This window comes from Diaphorina citri, unplaced genomic scaffold (assembly GCF_000475195.1).
Source record: "Diaphorina citri unplaced genomic scaffold, Diaci psyllid genome assembly version 1.1 scaffold482, whole genome shotgun sequence".
NCBI lineage: Eukaryota > Metazoa > Arthropoda > Insecta > Hemiptera > Psyllidae > Diaphorina > Diaphorina citri.
This window is the reverse complement of record NW_007377917.1, coordinates 43,082-54,664: the sequence shown is the minus strand read 5'-3', so window position 1 is coordinate 54,664 and position 11,583 is coordinate 43,082. Positions and strand designations below refer to the sequence as shown.

General features: G+C 36.8%; 1 protein-coding gene across 1 annotated transcript in view; it reads right to left on the bottom strand.

Moving 5' to 3' along the window:
* Positions 1 to 11,263, bottom strand: part of LOC113467470 — a 16,876-nt gene extending 5,613 nt beyond the window's left edge. Inside the window, exons 1-2 of the mRNA XM_026823665.1 lie at positions 11,068 to 11,263; positions 7,619 to 7,841 (exon numbers count right to left, since the gene is read on the bottom strand). Coding sequence (XP_026679466.1) covers positions 7,619 to 7,841; positions 11,068 to 11,171 — 327 coding nt within the window. The 5' untranslated portion in view covers positions 11,172 to 11,263. The remainder of the gene's footprint in view (positions 1 to 7,618; positions 7,842 to 11,067) is intronic.
* Positions 11,264 to 11,583: the final 320 nt, after the last annotated feature.

Here is an 11,583-nt window from a genome sequence, read left to right as displayed (position 1 = left end):
TGAGAGAGAGAGAGACTTTGGTTATTAATAAGAGAGAGAGAGAGAGAGATGGAAGTAAAAGAAGAAGGGGGAAGGAAAAGGACAAAGAAGGAGAGAAATAAGACGAGGAGAATGAGGAGAAAGAAGAAGAAGAAAATAATCATAGCTAAATAGAAGTATGTAATAAGATTGAGGAAGAGGAGAGAAAGGTCGACAGAAAGGGAGGGGGTTCAGAAGGTGAGAGAGAACTGACAGAGAGGAAGAAGAAACCTGCCTCGGTGGTGTAGTGGTCAAGACGCTCGCCTGGTAATCAGGAGGGCGTGGGTTCGATCCCAGCCGAGGTATGGAATTTTATCCTCATTTATTTGAGAATTTGACCACATAATAATGGAGCTCTAAGGGTTAGGTGGTAGAGAACGCCTAAGGCGTTAACCTCGCCTAGTGGTTGCCTTCCACTCAAGAGTCTATTATTATTATTATTATTATTATCTCTTTTTCGCCAATATCTCAGTCGCTCCACGTCAGAGTGCATCGGGATTTGTTTATTGGTTAGAAAACAAAAATTCCAACTATTTTCACTATTGTTTGACATATTTACTCGGTACCGGTCCGGAGTTAGAAGCGGTTAAATTTCAGCAAGATCCAATGGAGAAAAAAGTTCGGCTTATATAGGTTAAGGAGTAAGGATCCCAGTAGGATATTTTCACAAAGCCCACATAATAATACACATAGAAGATAAGTTGTGGGCATTCTTTTTATAAATGTATCCAAGATAAGTGAGCAAGATAGTATTTGCCACATGTATTAGGTTGTACATAGCGTTATCCTGCCAGTGCGTCTGCCTTGTAAGCGCTAGGCCGCGGGTTCGATTCCCGCCCGGGGCGGATTTCATCCTGATGGGATAATGTTAGTTCTTGGAGGGGCTGGCTTTCTCCTATCCTGTCTTCCTTCTCTCTTCGATTTCGGGACGATAAGACCACAGCAGTTACAGTTCCCTCTGTCAAACCTCTTAAAATATACTTTCATTACTTTCCTATCTCCTAAATCTATAATCTCCCTCTGTCAAACCTCATAAAAAAAAAAAAAAAAAAAAAAAAAAACTGGGAAATTCTAAGAAAAGTACCCGGGAAATTGCGGACTTCTATGTGCTTAGGCACCTATGTATATACATAGGTAGACCTACCAATCTAGATATCATTAGGATGTTGACCAATAGAGGTAGTAGGTACCCTACCCATTTCCAGGAATTTCTTCGTAAATTTGGGTTACAGGTCAGAGTCAGAGCACATATTAAAAACCCCATTTCTGAGATCCAGAGAGTTTTTTTTTTTTTTTTTTTAGTTAGCAGAGTATTACAGAGAGCATAATTCTGCAATTGTTGCAGAAGTTAGGACAGCAATCCTGTATTTAATTCTTTTATTTTCTCTCACGTGTTGGGTACACCTTAGTTTTTAGTATACTTTTTTTATTATGGGTAGTACCTTGGTTTTTAGTATACTAAAAACTAAGGTAGGTACTTATCACTGAGAAAAAAATTGGTGACAGGATGTCACAAGTTAGGGTGGAAGAACTCTCTTATTGGGCTACTTCCCTGATTTAGGTTGTTGGAATCCTATATTATAGTGTCGGGCTGTCGAGCTTACCGATGTAGAGTTCCATATTAGAGTTCCGGAACCCAGTCACCCGATTGGGCTTCCGGTACCTTAGTTTTTTACTCAGTGTACCTAGACAAAATACATATAGAAAACGATACTTGCGTCTAGTTTCCATCACATAATGGGTGAGACACCATTTATCCATTTCTCCTATGACAACATAAGAGCTAAAAAAAAAAATACACATTGTGAGGGTAGAACAAATTAATAACGTTTCCTCTCTTCCAGCTTCCGACCGCCTTCCCTCTTTCGAAATACGTCCTCTCATTCTTCTCCTTTATCTATTTTTCTTCTACAAATCTCCTCCGTGTACCTAGTTAAGATTACAATAAAGTTAGTAGTGAAAAGTCTTCGCGTGTTCTTGTTGAGAGTTTGAAATTGGATTTGAGAATTAAAATTAACAATGAAATATTCCAACTTCCTTCTCTTCTCTTCCGTTCTCTTTCCTTTCCCTACCTTTTGTCCTCTTTCTGTTTTCTTCTCGTTTATCAGTTGTCTCCTTTATTTCTTCTCCATTCTTATCTGGCCTTCATTTTTCTCGGCCTTCTCAACAAGGAAGGTCTTTTTTCCCAGATTTTTCGTTGATAATAGAATTTTTACTTAATTTTTCTTCCCTTAGTTTTCTACCGGTCCATCCATTTTTTTTTCATTTTCTTACAGGTAAAGTGTCTACATGGTTACCTAATTAATTGCCTTGTGATTTGTGTCATAACTAAATAATGCAACAAAATCAACGTGGGTAAAAATACATATAGCTGTATATTTGTATAGGTAGTTTCCTTCATTTTTCTCGGCCTTCTCAACAAGGAAGGTCTTTTTTCCCAGATTTTTCGTTGAGAATAGAATTTTTACTTAATTTTTCTTCCCTTAGTTTTCTATCGGTCCATTCATTTTTTCATTTTCTTACAGGTAAAGTGTAAAGTGTCTTCATGGTTACCTAATTAATTGCCTTGTGATTTGTGTCATAACTAAATAATGCAACAAAATTAACGTGGGTAAAAATATATTTGTAGGTACCTATAGGCAGTTTTTTTTTTATTATTTTTTTTTTTAACTAGGTATCATAACGCTCTAATGTAATATGAATTTTTATTATCCTCATACGTATCTCTTCCTTATGGTAGACTAGTGTTTAGACCTAACTCCCACATAAACTTCACAGAGCCTCCACAACAATAATATAAAATTTTGAGTTAGGCCAGTCTCTATTGTTTGTGTATAATGGAGGAAAAACCTCTTTCCTGTGTTAAGGAGTAAGTAGCCCAGTAGGATATTTTCACAAAGCCCACATAATAATACACATAGAAGATAAGGTTGTGGGCATTCTTTTTATAAATGTATCCGCTGTATGCAGTAGTGTATCTTGAGATTCTCACAAAGGAATATAAGGGGAGAACTATGATTTTCATTTATTTACGAAAATTCTAAATTCAATTAAATTTATGCTCTCTCTCTCTCTCTCTCTCTCTCTCTCTCTCTCTCCCTCTCTCTCTCTATCAAAAGCTTTTAGTTTTTAACCCTCTCGATTTTTTATTTTTATTTAATAGTAAAAAAATGCATAACTCCACAAAATAAGGTATCCTAACACAACTGCAGGTTTTTAATCCCATTTTCAAATGGTTTATCTCTTTCGATTTTCCATCTAATGCACTTTCGTATAAATTTTGTCCATAAACAACGAATCCTACCTATGCACTTTCAATCGTATAAATTTTATCTATAAGCACCGAGTCCATGATACCTATACCGTAATGGTAAACTTATGCTAATTTATCATTGCGAGTTAAACTGAGCGAGGTGAATTTTATAGTCTCTCGCCCCATTAGGTAGGTACCTATTTGTAAAGAGTTGATACAATTAACTATAGTTACCTAGATGGATATATATTAATTTATGCCTTCGTTCCATTAAATTTGTCAAGCTTACTATTATTTGGTACGTGAAGGTGTGTCCACACATAGTCGACCGACCGTCGCGTCGATCGACGAGGTGAATCTATATGTTGCAGAGACAATGTGGACGGTCCAGTCGACACCGATTGAAGGTCGTCGACTATGTGTGAACATAGATTTAAGTTCAAGTTGTTCTCACAGTAAAAGTGAAGTAAAAAAAGTAAAAAGATTTGGAATCTGAAAAATCTCAAAAGAAATTTACTGAGCAAGATAGTATTTGCCACATGTATTAGGTTGTACATAGGTAAAATAGGAAATGTGTAGATAGGTATGTATATGTACACATATACCTTGGCTAAGTACATCTTGCTGCTCTCGTGTGGTGGATATAGCAACCTCTATCTTCATAGAAAGGTGGTTGCTCTCAAAGCGTACGGAAATTGAATAAACTTTTCTACCGCAACATCAGAGCATCAGTCACTTTCAATATTTCTATCAGTGCCGGATAAAATAATAATAAAACATTTTCATTATACGTGATAAATATCCAAAAATTGATATACTTACTAATATCCTGTCAGTCAAGAAATCAAGATTTCTACCGCAACATCAGAGCATCAGTCACTTTCAATATTTTTATCAGTGCCGGATAAAATAATAATAAAATATTTTCATTATACGTGATGAATATCCAAAAAATTGATATATCTGACGTCACACATATTTGAACTCTTTCATTAGAACGGAAAATAAAAATTGAATTTTCGACCTTTTACAGTTATTTTTTCGGAGTTTCAACCTCAGATTTGGATTTTCCCAACTTTTTACACAGGAATAGACCATTTATTTATAATTTTTACCCATTTGCAACTGCTCCATTCTCCTCTTTCTCTTCTCTCCCTCCATCTTCCTTTTAAACAAAATAATATAAAACTAACGAAATACTTATAGAAAACGATACTTGCGTCTAGTTTCCATCACATAATGGGTGAGACACCATTTATCCATTTCTCCTATGACAACATAAGAGCTAAAAAAAAAAATACACATTGTGAGGGTAGAACAAATTAATAACGTTTCCTCTCTTCCAGCTTCCGACCGCCTTCCCTCTTTCGAAATACGTCCTCTCATTCTTCTCCTTTATCTATTTTTCTTCTACAAATCTCCTCCTTTTCCCCACTCCTCATTTGTCTTGTGGCAGGATTAATATTAGAGCAACAAGAAGGATAAGAGATAACGGGAATTAAAAGCACCTGTTGTTACAGCAAATACAGTAATCCTCTCGAAGTGCAACACGAGAACTGGCAAACCTTACCCCCTACCTACAGTTCGTGTTTCTTACTTTCTCCACAATTTCCAACTTTACTTCCTAATTTCATCCCTACTACATCCTATTTTTCAAACTCCCTACTTTTCTACTTTCTATTCTTCTTACTTTCCATTTCCCATTCTACTTGTTACTTCCCAAAATTCGTTTTCCTTTTCTTTAATCTCGTTTTCCGATGTGCTCGTCCATTTCAGGCTTAACTCGACTTTTCTTTAGTTCTGTTTGATCGATGGGCCAAAAGGAATTAAAAGCACCTGTTGTTACAGCAAATACAGTAATCCTCTCGAAGTGCAACACGAGAACTGGCAAACCTTACCCCCTACCTACACACCTACAGTTCGTGTTTCTTACTTTCTCCACCATTTCCAACTTTACTCCCTAATTTCATCCCTACTACATCCTATTTTTCAAACTCCCTACTTTCCTACTTTCTATTCTTCTTACTTTCCATTTCCCATTCTACTTGTTACTTCCCTAAATTCGTTTTCCTTTTCTTTAATCTCGTTTCCGATGTGCTCGTCCATTTCAGGCTAAACTCGACTTTTCTTTAGTTCTGTTTGATCGATGGGCCAAAAGAAGAAAGTTTTTTTTTCAGTCGAAAAAAGAAGAAAAAAATCTTTCTTCAATATTAGCTTTAAAACACATAAATGATACAAAAACCTTGCAAGAAAGACAGTTGACATGGGCTAATCTTGTTCAACTTCTGCAGAACTATTCTGGACTGCCACATCAACAAGATAAGAATAGTCATGATAAAGTAGGTGTGTCCATGTCCACACATAGTCGACGCCATCGGTCGACTGAAATCGTACACTGCCTCGACAACATAGATTCTTCACCTCTTCGATCGACCATCGATCGAGGGAGTCGATTATGTGTGGAGTTGTGGACACAGCTTAAGAACCAACATTCATTGAACCAAATGGATAATATTCACTCAAATAAGAAGATTTCCTCTTACTTTCTTGGATGATATTCACTCAAAGAAGAAGATTTCCTCTTACTGATGATATTCACTCAAATAAGAAGATTTCGTCTTACTTTCACCATTTTCACCCTCCAGACTATGAGTGGTGAAGGGTGAAACAACGTCAGGCTCCAACGTTCAAAAAATAAAATTCTAAAAACAGCACCTGATTTTACTATCCTCGAAGAAATATTCTGAGTAAACAGTCAGTCAATTATTAGGTATTTGCTTCTCCTATATTTTACCCTTTGTATTCTCTTCCTTCTTTCAACCCTATTTTATAAGGTGAAAAGGGTATTTCCTTTCTTTTGAACTTGTTCACCGTGTAGGAAGGTGGGTTTGGGTAACTGACCTACTTAAAAGATTTGGTAAGTTTTTTCTCTTCGAACAATATTAAAGTAGGCAATCTGCCTATAATAATAACGGGGGAGAATTGGGAGGAGGAGGAGGAGGAGGAGGAGGAGGAGAAGAATAAGAAGGAGAACAAGAAAAGGATTGTTTTGTTAGAAAAAAAATAAACCTTTTTAAAAAATTCCAATATTCATAATTGGTAGAAAAATTGCCTCTGGAAAAGGAGGAGAATTGGGAGGAGGAGGAGAAGAAGAAGAAGAAGAAGAAGAAGAAGAAAGGATTGTTTTGTTAGAAAAAAATAAACCTTAAAAAAATTCCAATATTCATAAAATTGGTAGAAAATTTGCCTCCGGAAAACGAAAATAAACGTAAAAAAAAATTCCTTCACATTTTTCATAAAGTAAAAAAAAAAAAAAAAAAAAAAAAAAAAAAAAAAAAAAAAAAAAAAAAAAAAAAAAAAAACGGTGACAAAGTACGAATAAAAATCCAAGTATGATTTTAACAAACGAACACTTTTCTCATTTAACTTCCCATTCCTATTTCAAAACACTCTTTCTCGAAGATTAAAAAAAAAACTGTCATTGTGATAATAATACTATTCGGGTGCATTTTTCTCACCCTACCTGACTAACTTGTCTAACTTTTTTATTTCAGTGAGAAGAGTAAAACTTCTTCCCCCCCTTTCGTTCTAGAAATTATGGAATTATGTCTGTGTTCTGTCTTGAAATCCATTGTTTTATTGCAAAAGTACTTAAATCTGCTGATTGCTGATGAGAAGATATTTTCTTAGGAGAAGAAATTTTACTTAAATCTGCTGATTGCTGATGAGAAGATATTTTCTTAAGAGAAGAAATTTTATTAATATCTCTTCCATAAATTCATAATGCAGATTTTTTGTTGGATTTTTGTGCAGACATTTTGAAAATTTTCTCAAGGAAGACGTTGAAAAATTCTAGGTATTAACCTACTTATTAGTTTTTCTACAAATCTAAAAGCTTAACTCCATACACAAAATGCCCAATCTGAGGCTTAGGTGTGGGAGCTAAACAGCCCTAAGGGATGGGTTTGGCTTCTACGAATCTACAACTATTAAGTTAACATGCAAAGTTCAAACGTTAACATACAACCATAAAACAGGGTGTCTAATATCTCTTCCATAAATTCATAATGCAGATTTTTTGTTGGAAATTTGTGCAGACATTTTGAAAATTTTCTCAAGGAAGACGTTGAAAAATTCTGGTATTAACCTACTTATTAGTGTTTCTACGAATCTACAAGCTTAACTCCATACACAAAATGCCCAATCTGAGGCTTGGGTGTGGGAGCTAAACAACCCTAAGGGATGGGTTTGGCTTCTACGAATCTACGACTATTAAGTTAACATGCAAAGTTCAAACGTTAACATACAACCATAAAACAAGGTGTCTACTACAAGTAATCCACTCACCGAAAAGGTGCACTCGTCCAGCGAGGGTCCAGGGCCAACGGCCTTCAATTCAGCCACCAGAGAGGAGGAAAATGACCGCCTTGTCGTGTTGAAACTCGACCCGGAGGCCAGAGGTAATCCTTTGCCCCCCAGCCCCGAGCCGCCGCCAATCCCCGGCAGGTAGGTATTGCTGGTGCTGCCCGTCCAATGCGGCGTGGGATACTCGCGCCGCGGGGGACACGACCTTGAGCTTTGACCACGTGACCCGGGTAGGAAGCGCGGGATCGGGTCATCGCTATCGTCACTGTCCGAAGGTGGAAAAACGCGTTCTGCTTGCACGCAGCACATTTTGAACCTATTATGTTTTGTGCAATTTAATGAAAGGTTGTGTACCCAATTATTCATTGTGTTCTTGTTTTTTCTTCGGAAAAAGTAGGTCACTACGAGTTCGAAAATGTTTTTTGTAGAATATAATATACCAACGTTTGGTGGAATGGTAAAGAACAATAGATATCATTGAAATTTCGAACTAGATATTTTGTCAGATTTTTCCCTTCCAAGTCCTTCCGTACATAATGCAACACAATTCTAGGTACCTATGTAAATAGATCAGTTGCGCTTACTTGGGTGATGTTTCAAAGTCATAGAGCAGGAAAAATGAGGACCAACGGAATTTTTCTTTTTCTTCTACGACTTCTAGATCCCGAGATAAATCGAATGCCGGTAAATCGTGAACTTTGACGGCATACGCTCCCGTAGGCGATGACGTCACATCAAATGTCCCGAGCAAAGTTCCCTCGCAGGCAACGCTTTAATGTGTTTGTGCGCATACGTTTCTGCGCAGTTCTTTCTGCTCCTCCGCTAGTGCGCTTGCATAGTGGCGCTATACCTAACGGACGAAAAAAAACAACTGCGTAAAGTCTGACGTCACACATATTATTGAACTCTTTCATTAGAACGGAAAATAAAAATTGAATTTCCGACCTTTTACAGTTTGTTATTTTTTCGGAGTTTTGACCTCAGATTTGGATTTTCCCAACTTTTTACACAGGAATAGACCATTTATTTATAATCTGACGTCACACATATTTGAACTCTTTCATTAGAACGGAAAATAAAAATTGAATTTTCGACCTTTTATAGTTATTTTTTCGGAGTTTCAACCTCAGATTTGGATTTTCCCAACTTTTTACATAGGAATAGACCATTTATTTATATTTTTTACCAATTTGCAACTGCTCCATTCTCCTCTTTCTCTTCTCTCCCTTCATCTTCCTTTTAAACAAAATAATATAAAACTAACAAAATACATCTAAGGGTTAGGTGGTAGAAAACGCCTCCGGCGTTAACCTCGCCTAGTGGTTACCTTCCACTCAAGAGTCTATTATTATTATTACATAGGTAAAATAGGAAATGTGTAGATAGGTATACATATGTACACATATACCTTGGCTAAGTACATCTTGCTGCTCTCATGTGGTGGATATAGCAACCTCTATAATCTTCATAGAAAGGTGGTTGCTCTCAAAGCGTACGGAAATTGAATAAACTTTTCTACCGCAACATCAGAGCATCAGTCACTTTCAATATTTTTATCAGTGCCGGATAAAATAATAATAAAATATTTTCATTATACGTGATAAATATTCAAAAAATTGATATACTTACACTTACTAATATCCTGTCAGTCAAGAAATCAAGATAGGTACATACGTAGGTGCCAAGTTTCACGTCAATTGGCCCAGGCGCGAACGACCTACCAGCTAGAGAGCCTAATGTAAAGGAGGATAAAAAATTGCAAGACTGATCCTTCGATGACGTAGTTTTTTCCCTGCTACGGATTTAAAAAGGTGACGATAAACACACACTTTCTTTTGCGTGAAGTTAGCCAGCTTTGGAGTGAGTGAAGTTAGCCAGCTTTGTACCTACTGGGTGAAGTTGGGCAGATTTTTTTGTCACTTTTTTGCCGATCTTTAAAGAAATTACTGCATGAGATTTTCCACCGATTTTCTATCAAGATTGAACCGTTTTGATATGTCTTTAGTTTTATTTACATTGTTCATGCCTTGCCAAGTTTCACGTCAATTGGCCCAGGCGCGAACGACCTACCAGCTAGAGAGCCTAATGTAAAGGAGGATAAAAAATTGCAAGACTGGTCCCTCGATGACGTAGTTTTTTCCCTGCTACGGATTTAAAAAGGTGACGATAAACACACACTTTCTTCTTCAATTCTGAACCGAACCTAAAGTCAATTCAACATCTCCGCCACTACTAATTTCCTGTATGTTTTCCCCGCATCTTCTTTTGAAAAACCGCAAGAATGCTGAAATAAAATATATAATTACATTACACACTTAATCAAGCTTTTTCACTCCCTTCCTTTTATCAATCTTCTCTTGACTTCATTTTCTTCAGGCCCTTCCCTTCTGAGTCCTCTTCTTTCTTTGAGGTTTTCCCTACCTTCTTCATTTCCTTGTTCTCGAGTTTTCCTACCTCCTTTCAACATGTCTCACCTTTTTTTTTCTATCAATTTTTTCAACGTCTTCATGATTTTCTTTGAATTTTTCCCGAGTTGGAATGAAGCATTTTATGAATACAAAAGGTAGATTCTTCTTGATATCATCTTCTTGGTTTTTAGTCTTTCAATAAATATGAACAATTAATCAAGCTTTTTCATTCCCTTCCTTTTATCAATCTTCTCTTGACTTCATTTTCTTCAGGCCCTTCCCTTCTGAGTCCTCTTCTTTGAGGTTTTCCCTACCTTCTTCATTTCCTTGTTCTCGGGTTTTCCTACCTCCTTTCAACATGTCTCACATTTTTTTTTCTTTCAATTTTTCCAACGTCTTCATGATTTTCTTTGAATTTTTCCCGAGCTGGAATGAAGCATATTATGAATACAAAAGGTAGATTCTTCTTGATATCATCTTCTTGTTTTTTAGTCTTTCAATAAATATGAACACCTATATGTACCTGACCTACAAAAATGTAGCTTTTATGTAGAATTGTAGATGTGCCTAACCTACAAAAATTGTGTAGAATGATATTGGGACGGATTGAATTTTCAATTTTCCATCTCTAAACGGCGCGGCGGGAAACCCAATTTACGAACCATCTTGAACACCTTAGCTCTCTAGATGGCTAGACCAATTTTTTGAGCAAGAATTAAAAAAAAAATCAACTATGTATGTAGTTAATAATTATTATGTATCCATAGTCCATAGAGAGAGAGAGAGAGAGAGAGAGAGAGAGAGAGAGAGAGAGTGAGTGAGAGATGCTAACATTTTAAAAATGTTCTAATTGGATAATTTGCGGTAAACAGAGGGTAGCAAATGAGCTCCAATATTTCCTCCTCTCTTCAACATCGTTTTCTAATTTCATTTTCTAGTTGTATAATCTAAAATTCTGATCTAATTCATCACGAGTTACCCAGTTACCTAAATACCCAGCACCCACCCAACTGGGGACACGACCTTGAGCTTTGACCACGTGACCCGGGTAGGAAGCGCGGGATCGGGTCATCGCTATCGTCACTGTCCGAAGGTGGAAACACGCGTTCTGCTTGCACGCAGCACATTTTGAAGTTAGCCAGGTTCTCACCGGTCACGGAAAGTTCTGCGTAAAGTTAGCCAGCTTTGGAGTGAGTGAAGTTAGCCAGCTTTGGAGTGAGTGAAGTTAGCCAGCTTTGTACCTACTGGGTGAAGTTGGGCAGATTTTTTTGTCACTTTTCCGCCGATCTTTAAAGAAAGTACCTACTGCATGGGATTTTCCACTGATTTTCTATGAAGATTGTATCCACTGATTTTCTATCAAGTATTTTCTGATCTTTTGTCTTTAGTTTTATTTACATTGTTCATGTCAAATTCATACATACATATTCGGAAAGTTCTGCGTGAAGTTAGCCAGCTTTGGAGTGAGTGAAGTTAGCCAGCTTTGTACCTACTGGGTGAAGTTGGGCAGATTTTTTGTCACTTTTCCGCCGATCTTTG